General features: G+C 44.4%; 1 protein-coding gene across 4 annotated transcripts in view; it reads left to right on the top strand.

Moving 5' to 3' along the window:
• The window catches only part of rhbdl1 (rhomboid, veinlet-like 1 (Drosophila)), a 303,228-nt gene that overhangs the window by 36,965 nt on the left and 241,991 nt on the right, over nucleotides 1–24,272 (top strand). Inside the window, exon 2 of one of the 4 annotated variants that reach the window (XM_072560060.1) lies at nucleotides 615–773. The exons of 2 other annotated variants lie outside the window; for them this stretch is intronic. In XM_072560060.1, the coding sequence (XP_072416161.1) occupies nucleotides 615–773 (159 nt within the window). Of the gene's footprint in view, nucleotides 1–614; nucleotides 774–24,272 lie in introns of those variants that run through there. One more of the 4 variants, XM_072560062.1, reaches the window with a different exon arrangement.

Here is a 24,272-nt window from a genome sequence, read left to right as displayed (position 1 = left end):
TTTTTGCTGTGATTGTTGCACATGCCCCAGTGGTGTGTAATAACATCTCTGAGCAGATTGTTTAGAAAAAAAAAGTCTTCTCCAGAGAGTGTAAAAACCATTTTACAGTGGCATGGTGGCTCAGTGGTTAGCACTGCTGCCTCACTGCGTCAGGGACCCGGGTTCGATTCCAGCCTCGGATGGTTGCCTGTGGGTGGAGTTTACATATGCTCCCCGTGTCTGCTTGGGTCTCCTCCTGGTGCTCCGGTTTTTTCACAAAGCTGTTCAGCTTAGGTAGATTAGCCATGGGAAATGTGAAGTCATGGGTATAGGGTGAGGGTGCTCGGTCTGCATTGGTTGTTCTTTGGAGGATCACCGCAGACTCAATGGGCCAAATGGCCTCTATCTGCACTGTAGGGATTCCATGAAATGCCAAATGTAGGTATGACTCGTCGTTAGGAAATAGAGAACATTTAAACAGAATTTGGAACTCTACTTTTAAATGTCATTGATATTAGTTTTGGAACAAGTAAGTTTTTGTTGATTCTTGTATCATGATGGGAAGGACATAACAACTTTAGAGTTGGTAAATAATAATTGAACATGCTCTAATGGTCCTTCTTTGGTTCTTGCAGCTTGATCCAGAGAACACTGGTTTCATTGCTGTGGAGCACTTTTCCAATCTGCTTCAGAGCCATGAACTACAACTGGACCCCACCAAACTCGAAATGCTTTTCGCTCTTGTGCAGAGCAATGAACAGGGCCAGATCTGCTACCACGAGCTTGTCAACCTGGTGAGTAACTGGCGTAGTCGAAAAGTGTGGTGCTAGAAAAGCACAGCCGGTCAGGCAGCATCCGAGGAGCAGGAGAGTCGACATTTCAACCATAAGCTCTACATCAGGACTTATGCTCGAAACGTCGACTCTCCTGCTCCTCGGATGCTGCCTGATCAGCTGTGCGTTTCCAGCACCACACGTTTCAACTCTGATCTCCAGCATCTGGAGTCCTCACTTTCTCCAAGTAATTGGCGTATGCAGGAAACTCGGCACTGTACTAATGTGAGAGCAGTAGGAAGAATTCTGTAAAATTTGTAATGTGAATTTGTACATTTGTAATGTGAATCAGAGATGTAAGGCTGTGTTGGAATACCGATATGAGATAGGGTTACTGGTCTGTCCATTAATTACCAATGTCCACATGAGACATGCGGGACAGTACATTGATAACACCCTAAGTTGGATGTGGACATATTCGAACAGGATTTGCAGTAATATGATAAGAGAAATTAGATAGGATATAATGATGTGAGACTGGATTTATGGATAGGTAAAAACAATGACTGCAGATGCTGGAAACCAGATTCTGGATTAGTGGTGCTGGAAGAGCACAGCAGTTCAGGCAGCATCCGAGGAGCAGTAGGATTAATGGATAGTCCACTCTTCATTGTCTGACTCATTGTTTATTCGTCATAAATGCATTGCTGTCATTTCAAAGACAAGAGAATGAATAGTTGATTGATTTGGTGAATTAAATTGGTTGAATTTGTCCTTTTCATGACATAGAATGAAATATTATGTAACTCCACAAGCTGTCTGTCATTCTGGCAGAGGCATTTGATCCAATGAATTTCAACTATGGTTTGTGTGAAGATTCCATTTTCTTTTCTTCCTCAGGGAACCTTACTACACTATGGATCTTGATAGTTTAGGAACACAGTTTGCTGTTAAAATTGTTGCTGGTGATTTTCAACATGTGAAAGGGTGTATGGAGAGAAAGCTGCAGAGGTAGCCTAGTACAGGGTATAATGAAACCTATTGATGTGTTACTTCATGGATTCAGCTATGTTTCAGACATTGCAGAGTGAAATTCAATCCTGTAGGATTCAAAAATGTTCCAGTGCTGGTTGTAGAATCGCAAGCAAATTTGTTTTGCAAATAGCACAGTGCATGTGCTAAATGCTTCATCCTGTTTCAAAATCAGAAACTACGCTACAGGGCCTGAGATTGTTCAAGGACCAATGGCATGGCAATTGTAAATTGTAAATATGAGATGATACAATGTAGGTACACATTTAACAGCTTCTCCTGCCCTACCTTGATGCTACAAATGTCAAACTACTGCACTGGTCAGCAATTTAGCAAAGTCAGCTTACTGAGAGAGAGAGGAGCGATGGCCTGTTAATGAAGTGTGCAGTATGATCTACGGTGTTCATTTCTGAAGTTTATGCATGGGAATTGGATAAGAAATGTAGACCCACGAGTAGAAATAAATACTAATCTTCTCTCTTTGTAATATAAATTGAACCATCCAAGGAAACCACTTCATTTACGCTTAAGCAGATATAGGATTAGACACGGACACTCTCTGAGAAATATTTTAAAAGTCATAATTAAGAATACCTTTTACTTTGAGAATTGCTGAATTTGGCATCATCATAGTTAAAGGGTCAGAATGCACTGCCCATAGACATTGTAATTAAACATTACCCTATGGACACAGTAAAACAGAGACAGCAGCACACAACTTTTACCAGGTGGTAAGAAACATCCAGATCCAGTGTCAGATGAAACTAAGGTGGAATTAAAGGTTCTATTTGTATTTAGCATTTCCAGTGGGGGTTATTCTATAAATATACAGAATTACCACATACCATCTCAGGCACATTTGGGAAATACAGAATAGTAGTTTAAGAGAATTTTGTTACAGTTCATGAGGCTATATTTTGTAAGCAAGTGAGTCATGCTACTATCTTTGAAGACCTAGGTCTTCGGGCTGTTTTTGTAAGGTCATATAAAAGTATTTCTTGACACTGCATGCTCATGCGTTGGGTGGTAGAAATTTCATTGACTGCTTGGGTCACTTCCTTTTATAACGTATGCATTATCCTCTTCTCTGTCATCCTGATCTATGGTCCCTAAGAGACATTTGGTTCTTGTTCTTGCTTCACCTGAGATTCCTGAATTCGGTTCACAGCTCAAACCACCAAGATGGCGGATTTTCTTGAGTCTTGCTCTTGCCGTCTCTGTGATAATAAATGATTCACTTTGCAGCTTCCATAACCAACCAAAATATTTTGTACACTCCAGACTTTGGAAGGCAGTGGTGGTATGACCATCAGGATGAGAGGAAATTGTTCTAACTTGCCTTCTACGGGAAAATATCCCGGACCCAGGAAAATGGAATGGAGTTACATACACACAAGTGAAAATTTCACTTCTTCTTTGCAGTGAATTTTCCCAGTGATGGCTGTTCTCCAGAGAGGGTTATGTTTTGCACATCCTGGTTCACAGAGGCAGCTGCTTCAGCCATGTCCAACTTCACAATATGCATGCAGATTAGACCTGTTAAGAGCAGGTTTGAACTTTATGATGTCACTTAGGTAAGTAAGTACTCATTCCGAGAGGTCTGGCACCCTTTTGGATATAGTCCAGGGCACTGTGAGGGAAGACCATGTGCCTTCTGGGTCAGATAAGATGCCCTTAAAGTTAATGGGAACCTATGTAAAAATGCATGAACTTAGTGAAGCTGTCAAAAAGGGCTGTCAAGATTTCAGGTTATTTAAAACTACTGCTCTTTAAGCATTGGAGCAGGTGGGCAATAGATGGTGACATGGGCTGGCAGGGCAAGTCTGCGGAGATAGTGAGTGGTGAGGGGTGTTTCTGTTGTATCGCCTTTTTTAATATCTTTGACAAAGTGCCCAGCCTATCGCCAGATGAGACAACCTCCAGACATTTACCACATTCCCGTTCCCTTTCCTTGAACCAAAATTAGACATCCCGGTTGGGAGAAAGAATACCTGGGACTCCTTGTCTGTGATGCCCATGTTAAACTAACTTGCATTTACACTATAACTGCAGCAGATAGACAGGAGGGGAATCTATCAATAGATGTATATTCCCTTTCGTCATTCATGGGCATCATTGGTTAGGTCAACATTTATTGCTCCATCCCTAATTGCCAGAGGGCAGTTGAGAGCCAAGCACATTGCTGTAGGCCTGAAGTCACATGTAGACCAGACAAGGTAAGGATGGCAAATTTTCTTCCCTAAAGGACATTAATGAATCTGATGAATTTTTGCAACAATTGACAATGGTTTCATGGTTATCATTAGACTTCTAATTTCATATATTAATTGAATTTGAATTTTACCGTCTGTCATGGTGGGATTGGAACTACATCCCCCGAACATTAGTCTGAGTTGCTGGATTACTAGTCTTGAGATATTACCACCTCGCAATATTCACTGAAGTCCTGTGACACAGTTACGACCTGCACACACTTTCAATGTAAAATTTTGATGAAAATCCTCCGGTGGACCTGAACACTTGGTGAAACTTGAAAGGGTTCAGAAAAGATCTACAAGGATGTTGCTAGGGTTGGAGGGTTTGAGCTATAGGGAGACGCTGAACAGGCTGGGGCTGTTTCCCTGGAGCGTCGGAGGCTGAGGGGTAACTCTATGCAGGTTTATAAAATCATGAGGGGAATGGGTAGGATAAATAGACAAAGTCTTTTCCTTGGGTGGGGGAGTCCAGAACTAGGGGGCATAGGTTTAAGGTGAGAGGGGAAAGATATAAAAGGGATCTAAGGGGCAAATTTATCACACAGAGGGTGGTGCGTGTATGGGATGAGCTGTCAGAGGAAGTGGTGGAGGCTGGTACAATTACAGCATTTAAAAGGCATCTGGATGGGAACATGAAAGTGAAGGGTTTAGTGGGATAGGGGCCAAGTGCTGTCAGGTGGGACTAGATTAGGTTAGGATATCTGGTCAGCATGGACCAAAGGGTCTGTTTCTTTGCTGTACTATCACTCCCTGAGCGGATCCAGTCAGAAGACACCATGGAAACAAAAATATTTTTAATGCTTTATGTTTACTTGCAGACCAGGAGGGTTGAGGGGGAACGAGCATTCTTAATCCTGCTACTGCAACGTGCCCAGAACCCCACAGCACAAAATTCTAGGGGCACCATTTTCACTCACAAGAACCCATGGAGATAGGGCCGGGCTGCATTTTCTGGACTCCATACTGTACTCATCTGCTGTCAATTTGATTCCGGTCTCCGGTCCTGCCTGTTTCAGGGAGGAGCCTCTACATAATTTGCAACTTGGAAAAAGGGATCCCTGATCCCCAATTTTGAGTCACCAATGAACAGAGCACAAAACTGTTGGCTCCGCCCACTGGTTACTTGACATTATGCCATTTTCAGGACATTAACATGTTGCATTTATTGGAATAAATTTTCCTTTGGTTGCACACATTTCAAGAGAACGTTTAAATTCCAAACATTTCAAACTCCCACTCACGACAAGATGATTAGCACTTGGGATGCCTTAAGTTGTAACTGCAAACAAAGTTCAGGGGAACAAACTGCATCATTAAGTGTTTTGCAGTACAATTTCAGCAGGCTCTTCTTCCTACATACCACTATATTTGTATGTAAGGTGGACAGGAATCCTGAGGAAACAATGTGGACAGTTCTGTGAGGTTTATGCTCAAGTCATGAGATTAGGAAAGTCCACATGAAGATTATATCTCATTTCTCTTAATCTTCTTTTTTGATTTTTCTTTGATATTCAGTAGCCATTACCACTGCTGAATCCCCCATTCTCAACATCCTGGGGGTGACTATGACAAGAGACTGAACTGGACTATTCTATAAATCCTGCAGCACCATTAGCAGGTCAGAGGAAACTCGCCTCCTGTGTCCCCAAAGCCGATCCACGACCCACCAAGTGCAAGTCAGGAGTGTGATAGAGCACTCTGTACTCACCCGGGTAAGTGCGGCTCCAACGCTCAGGAAGCTCAACACCATCCAAGACAAAGAAATTCATCGATTGGCACTCCATTTCCCCACCTTCAACATTCACCTCCTCCATTACCAATGCAGAGTGACAGCAATGTGTACCATTTACAAGATGCACTGCAGCAAGTCATCATAGAATTACAGAGTCCCTACAGTGTTGAAGAAGGCCATTTAGCCTATCAGGTCCAAAGTGACCTTCCAAAGAGCATCCCACAGAGATATAACACCCCACCATATCCCTGCAACCATGCATTTCCCATGGCCAATTCACCTAACCTGTACATCTTTGGACTATGGAAAGAAACCGGAGGACTCAGAGGAAATCCATGCAGACATGGGGAGAATGTACAAATTCCACACAGGCATTTGCCCAAGGCTGGAATCAAACCCAAGTCCCTAGAGCTGTGAGGCTGTGAGGCAGCAGTGCTAACCACTGAGCCACTGTGCTGCCCTCCTTTTTGGCCTCCTTTGACTGTATTTTCCAAACCCTCAAACTCCACCACAGACGTGTAGCAACACCATCCCTCCAAGCCAGACGCCTTTCTGACAGCTCCATCACAGTCATTGGTCATAAATCACGGATCTCCCCTTCCTAACACACTATGGAAGTAACTGGAAGGCCAGGACTGTAGCAGTTCAAGAAGGCAGCTCACCACCACCTTTTTAAGGGATGGCCAAAGATGAACACACTGACTACCTAGCGAAGAATGGTTTTAAAAATAAACCTTTTTTTTAATATTCACAACAGTGTGCTGATTTGGATTTAGCTGTCCATGAGGTATTATTGATCTGTCCACTTTAACTGTGCAATCCTGTCCCACTGTCTTCAGAAAGTATGTTTATTTTTGCATGCAGAAAGCATTTTAAGTGTAAGATTTTGATACCTCTGTTGTTCGTTAAGTTCAGCATGACCTTGTGTCTTATGCCTGTAGCCCAGTTATTCAAGAATAGCTACAAAGCTTCCGAATGCTTGGTTCCTTGACCCAGTTCTTTTGAATTGCTTGCAGTAACTCCACCCACCAGCACAATACCTATTCCACCCAAGCCAGCAAGATACTGATACCTCCTTGTGGTTACTGTTGAGGCCACAGATATCTTAAATTGTCATGTCGTTAGTTGCATGGCCCTGCACATAACCTAAATTGACTGGACTATCCATTATCCGAGAATCCCTACAGTGTGGAAGCAGGCCATTCAGCCCATCAAGTCCACATTGAAAAGCATCTCACCCACCCCCACCCCCTACCCTATCCCTGTAACTCTGTGTATCCAGGGCTAATCCACCTCACCTCCACATGTTTGGATGTGGGAGAAAACTGGGGCATGTGGAGGCACAAGGGGAATGTGCAAATTCCACACAGGCAGTCACCTGAGGGTGGAATCAAATCCAGGTCTCTGTCGCTGTGAGGCAGCCATTGAGCCATTGTGCTGTAGTGTATCTTTCTAAGCTGACAATTTTGTAAAATTAGAAACAAACTACAGTGGATGCTGGCAATCTGAAATAAAAGCAGAAAGTTCTGGAGAAACTCAGCAGGTCTGATAGCATCTGTGGAGAGAGAAGTTGAAATAACACTTTGAGTCAACATTGCTTCGAAACTGACATTTTTTTACTAAATGTGCCTGTTAACTCACTGAGTAGTTATGTTGTTACACATAAGAAACTGTGTTCTGAGCTCATATTAATGCTTCACATATAAAACCTGTTTGTTCCTTACTTAATCTCAGGATATGGGCATCACTAGCAGGGGGCTACATTTCTTGTACATCCCTCATTGTCCTTAAGAAGACCGCAGTCAGTTTTCTACTTCAATTACTGCAGTTCAACAGTTCATAACTCTGCACTGCTCATTAATAATTCTTCAGTCTGATAAGTCTAGGAAATGTATAGTTGCTTTTCCTGTTCACACTAGTGCCAGTGCCACGGGTGCTGCTGTAGGAATGTTAACGGATTCCTTCCAATACAAAATCCGAAAAGCGCAAATTTAAGTGTAATTTGCTGTCTTCTGGCTGCAATATATATTCAATATAGTTTGTCTGTATTGAACATTATCGAAACATGTTTCAAAGACTTGGTAATATTTTGATTTTAGCATGTTCAATATCCCATCACTTCCTAAATATTGAAAAATCAATCATTATTATTATTGAGTATAATGAATATACCTTTATAATTCAAATGCATGTTATAATGAGTATGTGTTATATTTTAAAGTATGCCATTATGAGGAATGTTGTTGGTCCATTCTGGCTCAAAGAGGCTAGACATTAAAACCTTAGAGCAGCATAGATTTATGATAGTCAAGATTAGTGGTGAAGGGCTTTTGCCTGAAATGTCGATTTTCCTGCTCCTCGGATACTGCCTGACCTGCTGTGCTTTTCCAGCACCACTAATCTTGACTCTGATCTCCAGCATCTGCAGTCCTCACTTTCACCTAATCGATTTATGATAGTCTAACCAAGGTTTTTAAGAGGATTGGGATCAAATTCACCTTGTGGAAACTAATGATTAAAGAGGGTACACAACTCACAGAACTAGAAAATAGGAGCAAGAGTAGGCCCTTCGAGCCTGCTCCACCATTCATTATGGTCATGGCTGATCATCCAACTCAACAGACTGTTTCTGCTTTTCCAAATTTCTTTTGATCCCTTTAACCTCAAGTGCTATATTCAACTTCTTCTTGAAATCATACTTTCTGTGGTAGTGAATTCCAATGGATCACCTCAATCTGGGTGAAGAAATTTCTCCTCATCTCATTCCTAAATGGCTTACCCCAAATCATCGTCACTGCAACAAGGTGGGGCAGGATCAATGAGTCTAGGTGTTCAGAAGGTTTTCACTATCCCGAGAGGACCTGTTGAAAGACCTGCCAATTGACAGTGAATGCTGGGTTCCTGGATTCCTTCAAGTGTCAACAGGACATGTTTCTGCCTGAAGCTGATTTACAGGAGATGTACTTTGTAATTTTAATCTGGTCATCCCCTGGACTAGTTTTGGCATCCTAAAAGAATCAAAGTGGAATCTCCACAGTGTGTTCTCTTAATTGGCTTGGAATTTTATTCATTTTCAACCATCCCCCCCCACTGCAGAAGATTACATGGCTTTAGGTGGGCTTGAGTTTGTTAAGTTAAAAATCACACAACACCAGGTTTTAGTCCAACAGGTTTATTTCGAAGCATCAGCTTTTGAAGCACTGCCTCTTCATCAAGTGGTTGTGGAACATGACCATACGACACAGAATTTATACCAAAAGGGTTACAGTGTCAGGGAGTTGTAATGATATATTAAACAATGTTAGTTAAAAAAATCACACAACACCAAGTTATAGTTCTTAAACAAGTTTAGATTAAGTCTTTTATCTTTTAGAATGGGATATGATAGTTTAGGTTCTTTAATATGTAAATTCCAAAATTACATTCTCAAGGTGGCGTCAGCTTTTCTAATAATAGGTGCCATCTCAGCTTGTATGCATTGTGACATGCAACCCAACTATATAGAACAGCCTGAATATGGACAGAAGGTCTTCATTTTTTTTTGTATGTTCAGTACGCCTATGTTGTGCACTTTTGTTAAATACCATGCAAGTTGTATTACGCAGTAATGCAAAGTGAGAGTTCATATTTTACATAGAACATAGAACAATACAGCGCAGCACAGGCCCTTCGGCCCTTGATGATGCGCCAACCTGTGAACTACTCTCAGCTCGTCCCCCTACACTATCCCAAAATCATTGATGTGCATATCTAAGGATTGTTTAAATCTCCCTAGTGTGGCTGAGTTGACTACATTATCAGGATGGGCATTCCACACCCTTACCACTCTTTGTGTAAAGAATCTGCCTCTGACATCTATCTTAAATCTATCACCCCTCAATTTGTAGTTGTGCCGTCTTGTACAAGCTGACGTCATCATCCTAGGAAAAAGTCTTTCACTGTCTACCCTATCTAATCCTCTGATCATCTTGTATGTCTCTATCAAATCCCACCTTAGCCTACTTCTTTCCAATGAGAACAGACCCAAGTCTCTCAGCCTTTCCTCATAAGACCTTCCCTCCAGACCAGGCAACATCCTGGTAAATCTCCTCTGCACATTTTCCAATGCTTCCACATCCTTCCTGTAATGGGGCGACCAGAACTGCACACAATATTCCAAGTGTGGCTGCACCAGTGTTTTGTATAGTTGCAGCATGATATTGCGGTTCCGGAACTCAATCCCTCTACAAATGAAACCTAACACACCGTATGCCTTCTTCACAGCACTATCCACCTGGGTGGCAACTTTCAGGGATTCATGGACTCCAAGATCCCTCTGCACATCCACACTACCAAGAATCTTTCCATTGACGCAGTACTCTGCCTTCCTGTTATTCTTCCCAAAGTGCATCGCCTCACTTTTAGCTGCATTGAACTCCATTTGCCACCTCTCAGCCCAATTCTGCAGTTTATCCAAGTTCCCCTGCAACCTGTAACATTCTTCCAAACTGTCCACTACTCCACCGACTTTAGTGTCATCTGCAAATTTACTAATCCATCCACCTATGCCTGCGTCTAAGTCATTTATAAAAACAGCAAACAGCATTGGTCCCAAAACAGATCCTTGTGACACACTACTAGTAACTGGACTCCAGGCTGAATATTTTCCATCAATCACCACTCGCTGACTTCTTTCAGAAAGCCAGTTTCTAATCTAAACTGCTAAATCACCCTCAATTCCATGCCTCTGCATTTTCTCCATCAGCCTATCATGTGGAACCTTATCAAAGGCTTTACTGAAGCCCATGTATACCACGTCAACTGTCTTACCCTCATCTACATGCATGGTCACCTTCTCAAAAAACTCAATGAGGTTTGTGAGACATGACCTGCCCTTGATGAAACCATGTTGACTATCCGAAATCAAATTGTTGTTTGCTAGATGATTATAAATCTTATCTCTTATAATCCTTTCCAAAACCTTTTCTGCAACAGAAGTAAGGCTCACTGGTCTATAATTACCTGGGTCATCTCTGCTGCCCTTCTTGAACAAGGGCACATTTGCAATCCTCCAGTCCTCAGGTACTAAACCTGTAGACAATGACGACTCAAATATCAAAGCCAAAGGCTCTGCTATCTTCTCCCTAGCTTCCCAGAGAATCCTTGGATAAATCCCATCCGGCCCAGGGGACTTGTCTACTTTCACTCCTTCTAGAGTTGATAACACCTGTGTGTAACTAACCTCGATCCTTTCTAGTCTAATGTCTTGTACCTCATTCTTCTCCTCTACAATATTCTCCTTTTCCTGAGTGAACACCAATGAGAAATGTTCATTTAGCACCTCTCCGATCTCTACAGGGTCCACACTCAACTTCCCACTTCTGTCTTTGACTGGCCCTCTTCCTACCCTAATCATCCCTTTACTCCTCACATAAAGATGTCCAAAAATGTGCAGGTTAGGTGAATTGGGCATGCTAAATTGCCTGTGGTGTTAGGTGAAGGGGTGAATGTAGGGGAATGGGTCTGAGTGGGCTCCTTTTCGAAGGGTCGGTGTGGACTTGTTGGGCCGAAGGGCCTGTTTCCACACTGTAAGTAATCTAATCTAATCATACCTATAGAAAGCTCTAGAGTTCTCTTTTATTCTATCTGTTAAAGACTGCTTGTGTCCTCTCTTTGCTTTCTTAACTCTCTCTTTCACTCTTTCCTAGCTGATCTGTAACCCTCCATCGTCTCATCTGTACCATCTTGCATCATCAATATATAAGCCTCTTTCTTCTTCTTAATAAGAGATGCAATTTCTGTAGTAAACCATGGTTCCCTTACCTTATCACTTGCTCCCCACCTGACAGGGACATACCTATCAAGGACATGCAATATCTGTTCCTTAAACCAGCTCCACATTTCAATTGTCTGCTTCCCCTGCATTTTGCTACCCCATTCAATGCATCCTAATTCTTGCCTAACTGTATTATAATTGCCCTTGTCCCATCGATAACTCTTGACCTATGACATGTACCTATCCCTTTCCATCACTAAACTAAATGTAACTGAATTATGCTCACTCTCTCCAAAGTGCTCACCTACAACTAAATCAAACACCTGGCCTGGTTCATTACCAAGCACCAGACTCAGTGTGGCCTCCCCTCTTGTCGGCCCTTTGACATACTGTGTCACATTGGACAAAAACTGATCCATCTGACGTACTAGAGCTATAACATTTACAGTCAATGTTGGGGAAGTTAAAGTCCCCCATAGTGACCACCCTGTTCCTTTCACTCCTACTCAGAATAATTTTGCTAATCCTCTCCTCCACCTCCCTGGAACTCTGCGGAGGCCTATACAAAACTCCAAGAAGTGTGACTTCTCCTCTCCTGTTTCTAACCTCAGCCCACACTACTTCAGTAGACGAGTCCACGTCAAAAGTTCTCTCAGCCACCATTATACTATCTTTGACTAACAAGGCCACACCTCCCTCTCTTTTACCACCTTGCCTGTTTTTAGTGAAAGATCTAAACCCTGGAAACAGCAACATCCATTCCTCACCCTGCTCTAGTCATGTCTCCGAAATGGCCACAACATTGAAGTCCCAGGTATCTATCCACGTTGCAAGCTCTCCTACCTTATTTCGGATACTTCTGGCGTTGAAGTAGACACACTCCAAACCAACTTGCTGTCTGCCAGCACATTCCTGTGACCCTGAAATCCTGTCCCTGACCTTCCTACTCTCATCCTCCTGTGCACTGCAACTACACCTCCGGTTCCCATCCCCTTGCACATTCCTATTCTCACTAATATTGGGATGTGGGGAGCCTATGGAATTCTCTGCCACAGAAAGCAGTTGAGACCAAAGCACTGAGTGTTTTCAAGAAGGAGTTAAATATAGTCATTAGGGCTAAAAGTATCAAAGGGAGAAAGCAGGAACAGGTGGCTAAATTGGCTCATCAGCCATTGAATGGTGCAGCAGGCTCAAAGGGCTGAATGGCCTCCTCCTGTCCCTATTTTCTATGGTTCTCTTCAGAAATACAATGTGAGCATCACTATCACTGATCATTCTGGAGGGTCTAGGCAACCATTTAGAAAATGCTGATGGAAGCAGCTATTCTGGGTGGGGTAGCTGCTTTAACTTCTAAAATAATGTTCAATATAAAACAAGATGAGAAAAGGTTAGAATGCTCAGTGGGTCATGATGTATCTGTGGAGAAGGTTAAACATCACACAATATCAGGTTGTCCTGTTGGACTAAAACCTGGTGTTGTGTGATTTTTAAATTTGTCCACCCCAGTCCAACACTGGTACCTGTAAGCAGAATCTTACAGGGATCTGAATGACATAGTCTCTGCCTGACTTGTGGAAGAATTGCACTAGAAATCCACTGAGACCCTGCATCATTTTAACAAAAGACCTCAACCTCGCTTAAATTTTAATGCAGTGTTGCACAGCGTTGGTGTTGGTGCCAATATTTTGGCAAAAGGGCACCATTTTCATTCCTCTGCCTGTTCAAAATGCCTTCTGCCACCAGTCCTCACAGAAGCTGCAGCCAAAATGTGCATCCCCTTTAAGAAGGGCAGGCTGGTTTTAAACAGGGCAGAATGTTTTTAAGAGCTGCCAGCTTTGGACAACCAAGCCCTCAGCTCCCACTCCCACAACAATCCCCTCACCACCCCCCCACCCCCACCCCCACCAACCCCCTGCTGAGGAATGTAACATTACACGCTGCTATCAGATAATTGAGCAGGTGACTTGAAGTTGTCAACCAGGCTACTTAGCCACAGGAGGGTATGAGCATACCATTGCAATCAGCCGTAGACTCACACAGTACAGAAAAGGCCCCATGATCCATTGAGCCTGCACCAACAAAATAAAACCTGTTGCTAACTACACTAGTCCTGCTTTCCAGCATTTGGCCCATAGCCTTGAATGTTATGACTTCTTAAAATTTGTGAGCTTTCCCTCCCTGGCAGTACATTCCAGATTCCCACCCACCAGCTGGGGGGATTTTCCTCAAATCCCCCCAAACCTCCTGCCTTTCACCTCAGGAATGCCCTCAGAGTTATTGATCCTTCAATGAAGGGGAACAGTGTCTTCCTATCCATCCTGCCCATGTCCCACATAGTCTATGCATGTCAACCCCCAGTCTTCTCTGCTCTACACTCCCTTCCTTCCTCCTGTGCCCATACACTCTGTCCACTTTCCTTTTTCTTCTTTTTTCTCTTCTTTTCTTTATTTTTTCTCTTAGCTTTTTCCTCCTTTTGTTTATTTTTTTGGTGGAAGGGAATAGGAAAGGTGACTTTGATTGGAGTCTGGAGTGTAGCTGTGGCTGGTGAAGTGGTGTTGAGGGGGTGGCTGATGGAGAGATGAACACAGGGTCCCGGTATCAGCTACTGCATTGGTGGAAGCTGGTGGCAGCTTCGGCACTGAGCTGGTTTCGGCCTGGCGTCCAACGGCCCAGGATTCCTTTGGGCGGTTTTTGCAATGTCTTCCTTTTTGGGATCGGTGACAAGATTGGTCCTTGGGGCCGCTTCTGCAGCAGCCCGGTATTCCAGCGACCCAGTATTCCAGCGACTTGGTATTCCAGCGACCCGGTATTCCAGTGGCCCAGTATTCCAGCAACCCGGTATTCCAGCAACCCGGTATTCCAGTGGCCTGCTATTCCAGTGACTTGGTGTTCCAGCAACCTGATATTCCAATGACCCGCTATTGCAGTGGCCCGGTTTTACAGCGACTTGGTGTTCCAGCAACCTGGTATTCCAATGGCCTGGAATTCCAGTGCCCCACTATTTCAGCAGCCCGGTATTCCAGTGGCCCAGTATTCCAGCGACCCGGTATTCCAGTGGCCTGGTATTCAGAGGCTCTATATTCCAGCGACCTGGTATTCCAGTGGCCCAGTATTCTAGCCACTTTGTATTCCAGTGGCCCGGTATTCTAGTGGCCCAGTACTCTAGTGACCCTGTATTCCAATGGCTTGGTATTCTAATGGCCCGGTATTTCAATGGCCTGGTATTCCAGTGGCCCGAAATTCCAATGGCCCAGGATTCTAGTGGCCTGGCATTCCAAAGGTCTGGTATTCCAGTGGCCTGGTATTCAGAGGCTCTATATTCCAGTGGCCCAGTATTCTAGTGGCCCAGTACTCTAGTGACCCTGTATTCCAATGGCTTGGTATTCTAATGGCCCGGTATTTCAATGGCCTGGTATTCCAGTGGCCCGAAATTCCAATGGCCCAGGATTCTAGTGGCCTGGCATTCCAAAGGTCTGGTATTCCAGTGGCCTGGTATTCTAGTGTCCCAGTATTCCAGTCGCCGAGTATCCAGCAGCTAGATATTTATGTGGTCCTGTATTCCAGCAGCTCGGTATTCCAGTGGCCCAGTATTCCAGTGGCCCTGCATTCCAGTGGCCCTGTATTCCAGTGGCACCATATTCCTGTGGCCCTGTATTCCCGCGGCCCTATATTCCAGTAGCACCGTATTCCAGTGGCCTAGTATTCCAGTTGCCCGGTATTCCAGTGGCACCATATTCTAGTGGCCCTGTATTCCAATAGCTCGGTATTCCAGTGGCCCAGTATACCAGTGGCCCTGTATTCCAGTTGCACTGTATTCCAGCTGCTTAGTGTGGCGGTCTTGCAGTGGTACTGTGTTCTCCCAAACGCAAGAGACATGAATAGAACTAAGATGGACTTTGTCTTATTTAAAATTTCTTTTTTTACCTGCACCTTGTGTCATTAATACAGGTGCTCTGGTGTAGGCGACTTAAGCATTTTTCACTTTTTTTGTGTAAAGTACAAGTAACAATAATAAATAGCTATTCTATTCTATTCGGAAATGTTCCATCCCAGGCAATGTCCTGGTGAATCTCCTCTAGTACAGTCCCTGATACTCTAGTACAATCACATCCTTGCTGTCGCGTGGCAACCAGAACTGCACATAGTGCTCCAGATTTGGCCTACCCAAAGCTTTGAACAAATGCTACACGAAGCTTTGGTATCTGTTGTATAATTCCCAAACTTATTTTTGGACCACCAACACTCATCATCAGAGCTGCCTCTCCTGTTGGATATTGAACCAAAATGCAAACTCATGACAGAATCTCTGGGCGTCTGAGTGATGTGGGCTTTGGCAAGATTTGTGACTGAATTGGAAGAGGCAGATCTCGACATTGGCAACATCTTGCTTTATCTTTGGTGTTTGTCTCAAGTGCCGCGCTGGGTTTCTCGCTTGGCAGTGGCAAGTTTCCAATTGAGGGATTTATTGTTTATTTAATGCCTTGTTAATGGCCCAATATGCCTCATTAATATGCAACTTATCTTACCAAACACGCCAAATGACCTGGACATTGATAAAATTCAACATGGAGCCCAGAGGGAGTACGCTGGTGGATTTAGCTCACTACTTGTTTCAAACAATCTCCATGTTGGACACTGGTAATTAACATCACTGGGCATGTGCCATGGGCACTGACCACGTCCATAGACATTAGCACCTGATATGTGCCACCCTAATCTCCGATACACTTACAGCCTGTTTGTGCACTTCATTGCTGCATCCACAACTCTTCATTGTAACGCTATGACAAGGACACTGTGTTTAGGGACACACACCCAGCTCAGGGACTGGATGAAGCTGTCTCTTCAAGCTCTTCACTTGCTGTCATAGCGTTTACTCTCTCTCGAAGCACACCTGGATGTTCACAGCATCCTTGCCTGGCATTGCCAGCTGTCGTGCTGTGCCCCTTCAGCCAGAGAAATTAGGCTTCAATGACTTGAGTCGTGTCTTGTTGTTTTAGCACAGACACAAAGGATGGAGGTTTGGCGTGGCCATCAGTAGGCCTTAGGTGAAGAGGGATGGACTTCATACAGTAGGTCAAGGGCAGTCTCCAATACCAGCCCGGGGCTTTGGGCACAGTCAGTGAGCTGCTCATGGCAGCCAGAGGCAAGGTGGTCTCCATCAACGGGATGAGGAGCTAAATGTCGGATCGGCCCCCATCCCTCTTGACTCTATCTGCCCCACTGGGAGCTGTGTTACTCTCGGAATGACAGAGGGGCAGGTATTACTGGAGATGAAAGTGACTGCACAGCTGTTATTGTTGGCACAGATATGGAGGGGGGGTCTCATTAATGTGAAGGGGCATCACAGATGGCACACAGTGTTAGTGGTTTTGGGGTGGGCGAGAGCGAGTCAGCGAAGATGTCGCAGGCAGTAGTGGGAATGATTAGAGTATGAGCCTTGCTGGGAGGTGGAGAGGGGGTACAGCAGCACAGACAGAGTGAGGGTGAGATATTGGAGAGAAGATGGTGGCACTGACTCTGGTGGAGTGAAGAATGTCATTGACCTGCAGCACTGGGCATTCCTCCAGATGGCTGAGACCGCATTGACCCAGGGGCTGGGTCACTAGGTTGACCATGGGCTGGTCCTGGGAGGGAGGGGAGGCCCCTCCTCTACCTCACCCCGGCAAGCAGGAACTCCAGGTCCAAGCCCACAAGGCCGGAGGCACCGATACCTCCTTTATCTGCCACATCTGGGGGGCAAATGTCAGGAACAGTGCAAAGCAGCTCCACACTGACAGAACTTGTCCGGATGCAGAATGGGGTTTTAAAGATGGTCAAGGAGCAAAGGATGTCAGTGAATTCTGGAATACTCCACAATTTGGTAAGTTGTTCCGGGATTGTGGCAGTGGTAAGATGGTGCTGGAATTGGATGTGAGAGAAGCTGTCAAGTCGGGATAGGTAGTTTTTGGTGAGGTATGGCAAGAGAAGTCTTGAGGTGTGATGGCAAAATACCCTCCAAAACAACTTGCCGGACTTTACCACATAAACATATGATTCAGCCCCATGTCTCCTTTTGTGTTGTGTTTGAGCAGGACTTCAACCCTGTGCCTTCTGATATAGACACAGAAATGATACCATAAGCTAAAAAGATGTTTTATTCTGGGTTCACTCACTTGGAGGGGTTTAGTCTTTGACCCTACTTTAGCAAGTTGACCATACTAGGAGTCTGTCCATTGTGTTAAGAGAAAGGAAATGTGCTATGAATAATGCAATCAATTCCTTTGAAGATATGGAAACAATTTCCAAACAAAATTCCACTTTCCTGTAATAGCTTTTATCAGAAGGTGACCTCACTTCTACTATTTAATTCCATTGATCTGATGCATCAAGTTGGGTCTCCAGATACTGATTTGGCTATGTTACTTAGCACTGCAACCCACCAGTTTGGAGAGTGAATAAAGTATTCATGAGGCCACAATTAGATGCTTTCAACATGCTTTTATGCCTGAGTACTAGAATTTTATTGGGTGTTTCCAAGTGGAAATAGCCTTCTGTGCTGAGCGCAAAACACAGCTATTTCCAGAGCAGGGCTCAGGGAGAGATCAAGTGGAAAACTATTTTATTAAGTAAAATTAAATGAAATAATTTTCAGCTTGCACATGGAAGACTAAACTGGAAGTAAAGACCTATTTAATACAATTCTACTATATCATTGTTTTATATTATATATGTATAAATACACACATAATTCTACATCAATCTGTTTTTGATCATGAGTGAAGTGATGGAGGGTGTTCTCTACAGTGCTATCGAGTAGCACTTGCTCAGCAATAACGTGATCACCGATACTTTGTTTGGGTTCTGCTAGGCCCTAATCTTATGCAAACCTTGTTTCAAACATGGACAATAGAACTGAATTCTAGAGGTAAGAGTGGCAGCCCCCGACATCACAGGTGCATTTGACTAAGTATAGTATCAAGGAGTCCTCGCAAAACTAGAACCATTTGGAATTGGGGGCAAACCCCCTGTCCGCTGGTTGGAGTCATACCTGGCACAAAGCAAGATGGTTGTGGTTGTCGGAGGTCAGTCATCTCAATTCCAGGACATCTCTGCAGGAGTCCCTCAGGGTAGTGTCCCGAGCATGATCATCTTCAGCTGCTTCATTAATGACCTACCCTGCATCATAAAGTCACAAGTGGGGATGTTTGCCGATGATTGTGCAATGTTCAGCAACTCCTCAGGTACCAAAGCAGTCCATGTCGAAATACAACAAGATCAGAATAGCATGGATTGAAAAATGATAAGTAATATCTGCACCCAACAAGTGTTGGGAATGACTATCTCCAACAAGACAGAACCCAACTAATAAACCTTGACAGTCAATGGCATTATCATGGTTTTGTCCACCACTATCAACATCATGAGCATTATCATTGACCAGAAGCTGAACTGGACCAGCCATGTTAACATTATGGCTACAAGGGCAGGCCAGAAGCTGTGAATCAAGGCAATAAATGCATCTCCTCCCATCTCAAAGTATGTCCACCATCTACAAAGCACTACTTAGGAGAGTAATGAATTATTCTCCACTTACCTGGATGAGATCAGCTCCAACAACATTCAAGAAGCTAGATGCCATCCAGGACAATGCACTCCACTTGATCAGCACTTAATCCTCCACATTCAACATTCACTCCCTCCATTACTGATGCACAGTGGGAGCAGCATGTACCATCGCAAATGTAATAACTCACTAAAGCTCTTTAGGAATCATCTTCCAGATTCACAATGCCGACCATTTTGAAGAAATGATTGGGTTCTGTCTTGTTGGAGGTGAGCATTCCCCAACACTTGTCTGGTGCAGATAATACTTGTCAGATCTTATTGCATTTTAGCATGGACTGCTTTGGTATCTGAAAAATCGCTGAACATTGTGCAATCATCGGTGAACATCCCCACTTCTGACCTTACGATGGAGGGAAGGTCATTGATGGAACAGCTGAAGGTGGTTGTGCAGCAGATTTGTGGGAAGACCAACTTCTATAAGTTCCCCTATCTCCAATTGTTCACTGTCGCTGAGTCAAAATCCTGGAACTCCCTCCCTAACAGCATTGTGGGTATAACTGCACTCTAACAACCGGAGGCGTTAAAACAAAATTCAAGACTGCAATAGGTCACCAGTTTCCATGCTGTACATCTCTATGACGCTTACCTTTTAAGGGCAATTAGGGACGGGCAATAAATGCTCCCATCCCATGAATGAATTTAAAGATTATGGCACATGCAGACATTTAACTCCATGAATTAACTGCACAGATGCCTGTATTTCGTAACCAAGTTACCCTTTATTTACATGTGCACAGTACACTGGCTGTGGCCAGCCAGCTCAGAGTCAGTCCCTGAAGTGAGAAGGTTCTGATGCTATTTTTTTTTCAGTCCTCAAAACTGTGGAGCTTCTAATGTCTTGGTTATCGATTTTTTTAACCCCCTCCCCATACTACTGCCAAACAGCAGCAGTGTTTATTACTCTGCAACACCCATGTTGTGTGCATGTAGGTGTAGGACACAGTGAAGAAACATCGAATGCAGAAAACTTTTTTCATATTCCACCACCAGGAAGAGAAAACAACTGAGTGGCCAGTGACAAGCAGTGCCTGTCTTGTCAAGGGTAAGGCCTACATGAACAAAAAAATTAAGGGATTAAATCAAAACAGAATTGGAGAGGGAAATAAAACACTCCGCACCCAGTGGTGTCCACCTCTCCCTGAAGATCTTGAGAGTGTTGGTGGACGTCACGTGCTGCTTCTCACCCAGGCCTGAATGTAACTGTGGAAGAGGGGCAGCCAATCGGATTCTGAATCTTTTTTCTGAATCTTTTTTCGGATTCTGAATATTTATCTTTTTTCTCCTCTATATTGGGGAGACAGGCCGCCTACTTGCGGAACGTTTCAGAGAACACCTCTGGGATACCCGGACAAACCAACCCAACCACTCCGTGGCTCAACACTTCAACTCCCCCTCCCACTCCACCAAGGACATGCAGGTCCTTGGACTCCTCCATCGCCAGACCATGGCAACATGACGGCTGGAGGAAGAGCGCCTCATCTTCCGCCTAGGAACCCTCCAACCACAAGGGATGAACTCAGATTTCTCCAGTTTCCTCATTTCCCCTCCCCCCAACTTGTCTCAGTCCCAACCCTCGAACTCAGCACCGCCTTCCTAACTGGCAATCTTCTTCCTGACCTCTCCGCCCCACCCCCAGTCCGGCCTATCACCCTCACCTTGACCTCCTTCCACCTATCGCATTTCCAACGCCCCTCCCCCAAGTCCCTCCTCCCTACCTTTTATCTTAGCCTGCTGGACACACTTTCCTCATTCCTGAAGAAGGGCTCATGCCCGAAATGTCGATTCTCCTGTATCTTGGATGCTGCCTGACCTGCTGCGCTTTTCCAGCAAAACATTTTCAGCTCTGATCTCCAGCATCTGCAGTCCTCACTTTCTCCTCGAAGTGCTTATTTTTTCCCCCAGCCCCCATGTTGTGTGTGTGTAGGTGTGAGACGCCGTGAAAGACACAAGGTGCACGAATCTTTATTCAGTTTCCACCACCAGGAAGAAAGGGAACACCCGAGTGGCCAGTGACAGGCACTGCCCTTCACATCAAAGGACAATGCTGTGTGATCAAACAGTGAAGGGGAGGGTAGGGACTAAATCAAAATAGAGTTGGAGGGGGAAATAATGCGCTCCACTCCCTGAGGTGCCCACCTCTCCCTGAACAACTCCAGGAGCAAATCCTCTGATCTACCCTCCCTGCTCCGTACCGGGTGCCCAAAAATCAGAAGCGTGGGACTGAAGTGCGGCTAAAAACAGAGGAGAAGGTTTTTAAGGAAATCAAAAAGGGAGTGTAAGCACCAACACCCAATATATACATGGTCCATGGACTCCACAGCACCGCAGAACAAGCAGTTGGATTCTGAACCTATATTTTTTTTTCCGTGGTAGTGCTTATATTTTCCCCCAGCACCCATGTTGTGTGTGTGCAGGTGTGAGACACAGTGAGAGACACAAGGTGCACGAATCTTTATTCAATTTCCAACACCAGGAAGATATGAAAACTCCCGAGTGGCCAGTGACAAGCACTGCCCTTCACATCAAAGGGCAATGCTGTGTGATCAAAACAGTGAAGGGGAGGGTAGGGACTAAATCAAAATAGAGTTGGACGGGGAAATAATGCACTCCACTCCCTGCGGTGCCCACCATTCCCTGAACAACTCCAGGGTGTTGGTGGACACCACGTGCTCCTTCTCCAGAGACACCCGGGCCCTAACGTAACCGCGGAAGAGGAGCAGGCAGTCGGCCCTAACGACCCCCTCCATGGCCCGTTGCCTCGACCTGTTGATGGCCAGTTTGGCCAGGCCCAGGAGCAAATCCACAAGGAGGTCCTCTGACCCACCCTCCCTGCTCCACACCGGGTGCCCGAAGATCAGGAGCGTGGGACTGAAGTGCAGCCAAAAACAGAGGAGAAGGTTTTTCAGGAAATCAAAAAGGGAGTGCAAATGCCCACACCCAATATATACATGGTCCATGGACTCCACAGCACCGCAGAACAAGCAGTTGGATTCTGAATCTATATTTTTTAGCCCAAGGCTTCCTGATTGGCCCGGGTTAAAAACCCCAATCAAGGATCTCATAGTCAATAAGATCCATCTGGTTCCAATCACAACACTCCAGTAGTGTTGGGACCGAGAAATAGTTCCAGTCTTAATTTATCCTGAAGATTCCAACCATTGTCATTCAGTTCTTCCTGCTTTTATTTGCAGTGTGTGACATTATGATTGTGTGTTATTTGTATGAGTGTATCTGTTGTTTTTCTCATGTACTATTTACTGAATCAATTGTTTTTCTTGAAATTACTCGATGTTTATAGCCATTGAAATACTCAGGCAGGGTGATGGGGCACAGAATAGGGTGTTTCGCAGGTTAATCACCCATCGAAATGGAATACTGATTAATAGCCACTGGAGTGGGCAGAGTGGGGGAGAAAAGTGGGTCTCCTCGCTCAGAAAAGCTTGCTAGTGAAGCTAAAATAAATATAGAAACGTGAACTATCCATTCCCACTGCCCCTGGGAAGTGACATATTTAATATGAACTGAAGGTAGAAAAGTTAGGCTTTGAGCCACATGAGCACCCCAGGGCCTCAGTGTGTACTGATTCTTACACTGTTAAACCATGCGTTGCATTATATAACCAATACATTTCCTGTAGTGTAACATGCAGTTCAGCGTGTAAGACAAATGGACTACCTGCCAGACCATATGCTTGTTTTAATAAAATTGGATTTACAGCACTGTCCTACATTTAGGGTAGATGGGGAAAGATTATATGAGATAGAAAAGCAAAACATGTATTGGTCTAATGTGCTGTCAGAGTGGCTGAGTGAATGTTGTTTGAAAACAGATTCATTTATGCATTTGCGCATGTTTGTACCTGCCCCTACAAATTGTACATATGTTTCTGGAGACAAATTTCTGCACGTGTTCCCTGTCTTCTTGAGTAACTTTGGCAGGAAGCCCGAAGACTGAACACAAATAATTTCTACAATATTTTTCTGCAAACTCCAGCAGGAGATCAGGAAAACATCCACTTCTGTATGAAGGTACACGTCTGTGTAAGTGTGTGTTTATATTTCTGTGTGTATGCTTCCGTGATTGCACGTGTCTCCTGTCCCTGTATGCAGCAGGTCTTTCTGTGTCCAACTGCAGAGTTGTATTTAACTGTAGTGATGGAATTTCTGCAAAGGTCCCCTGGTCTCCTGTATAAAGTTACCAGGGGAGTTTGTGAGAATCCCTTGCAAATCCAGTCAAATGTTTCATGGAGTCACAGGGTTGTACAACACATATGATGTTATTCAGCCCATTAGCCTATCTGCACTAGTCCCATTTTCCAGCACATTGCGATGACATTTCAAATGCTCACCCATGTATTTTTTAATGGCCATGAGATTTCCTTCCTCTACTACCATCTCAGGCAATGCCTTCTGGATTCCACCTCCCTCTGGGCAAAAAGACTTTTCCTCAAATCCCCCTAAACCTCCTGCCTCTCATTTTAAAATCACTAATGACCCTTCAACTAAGGGAAACACTGCTTCCTTCTTACCCCATCCATGCCCCTCTATCAGCCCCTCAGCCTTCTCTGCTCTGAAGACAATGACCCAAGCCTATCCATCCTCTCTTCAAATCTAAAATGCTCCAAGCAACATTCTGGTGAACCTCCACTGTACTCACAGCAGGGCAAACACATTCTTCCTAAATTGTGACACCCAGAACTGCTTGCAGTACTCTAGCTGTGGCCTTACCAAAGTTTTGTACAGCTCCAAAGGGACACCCCTACTTTGATAAATCTATGCTACGGTTGGTAAAGACAAATGTCTTGCATGCTTCCTTAACCACTCTATTAACCTGCCCTGCCCAGGGATTTGTGAACAAGCACCCCAAGAGCTTTCAAAGGATAGACGAGTCTTCTGGCCCTGATGGAATGCATCCCAGGGTATTAAAAGGAATGTTGGGAGAAATAGCAAGTGCACTGGCAGTAATTTTCCAAAATTCGCTGGACTCTGGGTCGTTCCAGCAGATTGAAAAACAGCAAATGTGACACCACTGTTTAAAAAGGGAGGTAGACAAAAGATGGGGAATTATAGACCAGTTAGCTTAACTTCTGTAGTGGGGAAGATGTTTGAGTCTATTATCAAGGAAGAAATAGCAAGACA

Source organism: Chiloscyllium punctatum, chromosome 40, assembly GCF_047496795.1.
Source record: "Chiloscyllium punctatum isolate Juve2018m chromosome 40, sChiPun1.3, whole genome shotgun sequence".
Classification (NCBI taxonomy): domain Eukaryota; kingdom Metazoa; phylum Chordata; class Chondrichthyes; order Orectolobiformes; family Hemiscylliidae; genus Chiloscyllium; species Chiloscyllium punctatum.
This window is presented reverse-complemented; position numbering and strand designations above follow the sequence as displayed.